We start from the raw sequence: 3,919 nt of genomic DNA, 5'->3' as shown, positions 1-3,919 counted from the left end.
GAAAGCAGCAGGAACTTCAAAATAAGGAAGATTTTAAACTTCGTTGTTTATTCATTGACTAAGACCAAATACTTCTCTGTACATTAGGGAAGAGGACGTGCTTACAGAGCCATTCTTGTAAAGATGTCTCTGGGACAGACCAATTAGGAATAACACATTACTGGCCTTTTTTTACTGTTTTTATGACCAGAAGTTGTACAAAACTTTATCTACCACAGTCCACTAGCCACAGAAAAAACAAGAAAAGCATGTATAAAGTAAGGGGAAAACTGCCTTTGAATCTCTCTTCTCAGTGTTCACAGATACACAAGCAGGCACATAGCAGTCACTCTGGGGAAGAAAGGAAGAGAACCACATTCCGCCTTTCTTCCTCTTCATCATACTGTTCAAGTCTGGGCAGAAGGGACCACAGGATTCAAGTGGCAGCAGTCTCAAAGGGTTGAGACATGTGGGATTGCACAGAGAAACAAAACCTCTGGAAAATAAACAACTCTGGCTTCCAGTAGTACTTCCTGAGACCTGGAAGCTGAGAATTAGATTCAGTCTACCCAACAGAAATTCAGCAAGAAGAAACCCAGAAGGCTTTCTGTCCTCTTGGTTCCTTGTGTCTATACACCAATAAGCTACATTAAGATGACAGAGTCCTACAGACATAAATTCAAACAGTAAACTCCACAAGCTTGCCTTATAGAACATTAGATTTCCTTTGACTATTTGGTTAGGACTGTGAAAGACAGATGGACCATAACTTTAAAAAGTTTCAGGGATACATGTTAAATACACTGACAAAAATTCAGTCCACAGTGATCTACTTTGATTACATCTTTGGTATTTTTTGTGTGTGTGTGTGTGATCAGTTTTCCACCTACAAAAAATGTATCTTTATTTTTGTATTTCAGTTCAACAATGAACTTAAACCACAGAGTTTTCCCCCTCAGTATAATCTTTGCTGCTTCTAACCCATAAACTTGGGGATAGGAGGAGTACAACATCTGGTACAATGTCGTCACCAGCATACCAGGCTCACAAACCCCCTATAAAGAATAAATGCTAAAAATATTGTTTTGAATTTAGGATGACAAGGAAATTTTTAAAAACTCTTTAAAGCTTATATAAGTGCATTTTGTACTTCCTATCAATATCTGAGGAAAGAAAGGAAAAGAAGTCACGCTAACAGCACTACTAAAGTACTGCTGCTTATAAATGCTTACAGACTTCACTGCTACCAAATGTTTCATTTTTCTAAGTTGAAACTCTTCCTTGAAGCATATCCCCAGCAATGACATCACCACCTACATCTATTTTTAGAGCTACGCTTTCTAAGCAACTCATTACAATCTCTCATGAATCACAACAGCACAACACTAGTTCAAGGAGTTTTTACTGAATGAGTAAAGAGAAGCAGAGAGAAAAGAACTCAATTACAATCAGATGAATTGGGGAAAATTACGATGAAATTGCATTTTCTACAGTTTTTGGTTGCTTTTATGAATTAAGGACTAACAAAACTCATGATACTTTTTAATGTCATAAATAAGCCAAATGGACACTAATCAGGACTAAAAAAGAAATAACAATAAAAGCTTACTGAACAGCAAATGCAGCTCATCATTTTATGTACCATTTACTATAGCAGCATGGTAAGTAATAAGCCACTCTACTTTCCAAGTACATAAATAAACACAAAGTAATATCACAAACGTACACATCTATAAATATACAATTTAGGGCACTTTTAAAACTGCTATTCTCTAAGCAGTGCAAAGTTTTCCATCTATTTAGTTATCTATTTTTCAAGTAGCATTGTAAAATCAGTCTTTAGTAATTCTGAAAATCCAGCAAACCTGTAACAGTAAAACTTATCTAGTTCACCTTTAAAATGGCAAAGGTGACAAATTCCAGCAACTGGACTTTTAAAAAAATAAAATTTCACATATGATACAAACAAAAATCACATCCACAGAGAAAAGGCTTTTCTAGCCAAGTTCAGGCAAACTTGATTTTTCTGTATTCTGCATTTCTGAGTTACAGAAATTGCCAAGGTAATTTAACTGAAAACATTCAGGAAGACAAAAATATTTACAGAAGGATCCTTCCAGAATATGAGTCTAATTCCTGACAGTGATATCTAATTTGGAGTTCAAATTACAAGAATGAAATCTAATGCACACATATCAGATGCCTTAGCTGATTACAAACGAGTAACTTACCCTGATTTCCCTTTTTCTTCAGCATCTGCATTTACGGTAGGATTTTCCATTTCTTTAATCTTCTCCTCCTCTTTATCTTCTGGTTTGGTTTCATCTTCAGTTTTGATTACATTTAAGTCCTTTTCTTGATCAGGCTGAGTATACTCAGAATCTGGCAAATTTTTTTTGTTTCCCTAGGATAATAAAACCTTTAGTTAACTTACATGGTGAAACAAAAACACAAAGGATTTTAGAAAAGGCAGATGAAACACACCGCGGTTATATGAGCAAAAGACAAAATCTGGAGTCTAGGTTTTGTTCTAAAATTACAGCACCTGCACTCTTTTTTCTTCTGAAAATTTCAAGATAAACATAACAGACTTCAAAGTTGCAGCCTGTGTCCTAGGTAGTTTTGTCCCAATGATACAGGTATGCAGCTCTTAGACCTGAGCTGCAAAGCAATCCCTAAGATGAACACTTTGCAGGATAAGTTTTCATTTAGGATGCCGAGATATCCATACTGGCCTACTTCACCCCGGAGTCAGTACCAGCAGACAGACCAGGGCTGGCTACCTTTACACACATAAGCACTATAGTTGTGTTGCATGTTGTCTTGAAGAGCTACACTGCTTCCACAGCAACTGCTAAGCCTGCACAGTGCAGCACTTCAGCTTACCACCCTGGACATCCTTTGCTAAAACCAAAGTCAACACTGGATTTTGAAAAGGTCTAAACATTTGTCTCTCTGGAGCACTGAACTACATTAGACCCCAGGGCACATCATATGGCCCAGTTCTTTGTAGAGCTTCACTGGTTTCACTGGGGCAGAGAAGTAAAAGCAAGATTTTATGAGGGTTTAAAAGCATGGCTAAATGCAAAACAAAAGTATCAGCACTGCAGTTAGCTGTGAGCATGCATTACTCAGATTAGGATAAAGCTGCACGCTAAGTAGTCTCCACTTGATCTGGGAGGCCCTCAAACAAGTGGAATGTTGCAGCTGCTTCCTAACAAGTCAAGACATTTTAACATCATAATCCTCTAAAACAGGCATCTAGAGATAAATATGGCTCAAAGGTGTTGTTCTGAATTAACTCAAGAGTATGTTTTTCTCTTGGTTTAAATTCACTATGAAGACTTCAATCTTGACATGAGTTCATCATTGATCAACACACCACCTGACTTTATAAACAGGATATAGCACGAAGATTAAAATATTTTACCAGAATAGAGGGTTTATCATTTTCTTTACTGTCATTATCATTCTCAGCTAACTTTTTTTCTTCTTGTTGTACTATTGCTACTTCCTCCTGCTTGCGCTCCTCCTTATCCATTTTTATTTCTTTTACATCCTGCTCTGGTTCTTCACGCATCTTCAATTCTTTTTCACAGTCTTTACAAGGCTTGCTCGTCACTTTCTCTGGCAATGCCATTTGAAATTCAATGTTAGCTGATGTACAATACTCTTCAAAACCATAGAGATATCTAAAAGAAAAAAATTGCTTGCGATAAGCAAGTTCGTTTCAAGAAAGAAAGAACAGGCTACCTAACAGAAGCTAAACATGAACAGTATGTTTAAAGCCTAAAAAACTATCATAACCAAAAAGTTATGGACTTTATGCATATTACCACTACCACAGGATCACTTCAGTTCTTTCTAGTGCTGTTTTAGCACAAATATCATAGCTTTATTACTTACTTTTTGTATGCACATTTAACATTATATCCTGCAG

General features: G+C 36.6%; 1 protein-coding gene across 1 annotated transcript in view; it reads right to left on the bottom strand.

The window, feature by feature from the left end:
- Positions 1-3,919, bottom strand: part of ARID4B (AT rich interactive domain 4B (RBP1-like)) — a gene marked incomplete at its 5' end in the record, with an annotated part of 52,184 nt that overhangs the window by 26,857 nt on the left and 21,408 nt on the right. The window contains 3 exon segments of the mRNA XM_010082619.1: positions 2,211-2,383; positions 3,410-3,671; positions 3,886-3,919. The exon segment at positions 3,886-3,919 is cut by the window's right edge and continues 9 nt beyond it. Coding sequence (XP_010080921.1) covers positions 2,211-2,383; positions 3,410-3,671; positions 3,886-3,919 — 469 coding nt within the window.

Source organism: Pterocles gutturalis, unplaced genomic scaffold (genome assembly GCF_000699245.1).
Source record: "Pterocles gutturalis isolate BGI_N339 unplaced genomic scaffold, ASM69924v1 scaffold47374, whole genome shotgun sequence".
Lineage (NCBI taxonomy): Eukaryota > Metazoa > Chordata > Aves > Pterocliformes > Pteroclidae > Pterocles > Pterocles gutturalis.
Note: the sequence above shows the minus strand (reverse complement) of the source record. Positions and strands in the feature narration are given on the sequence as shown.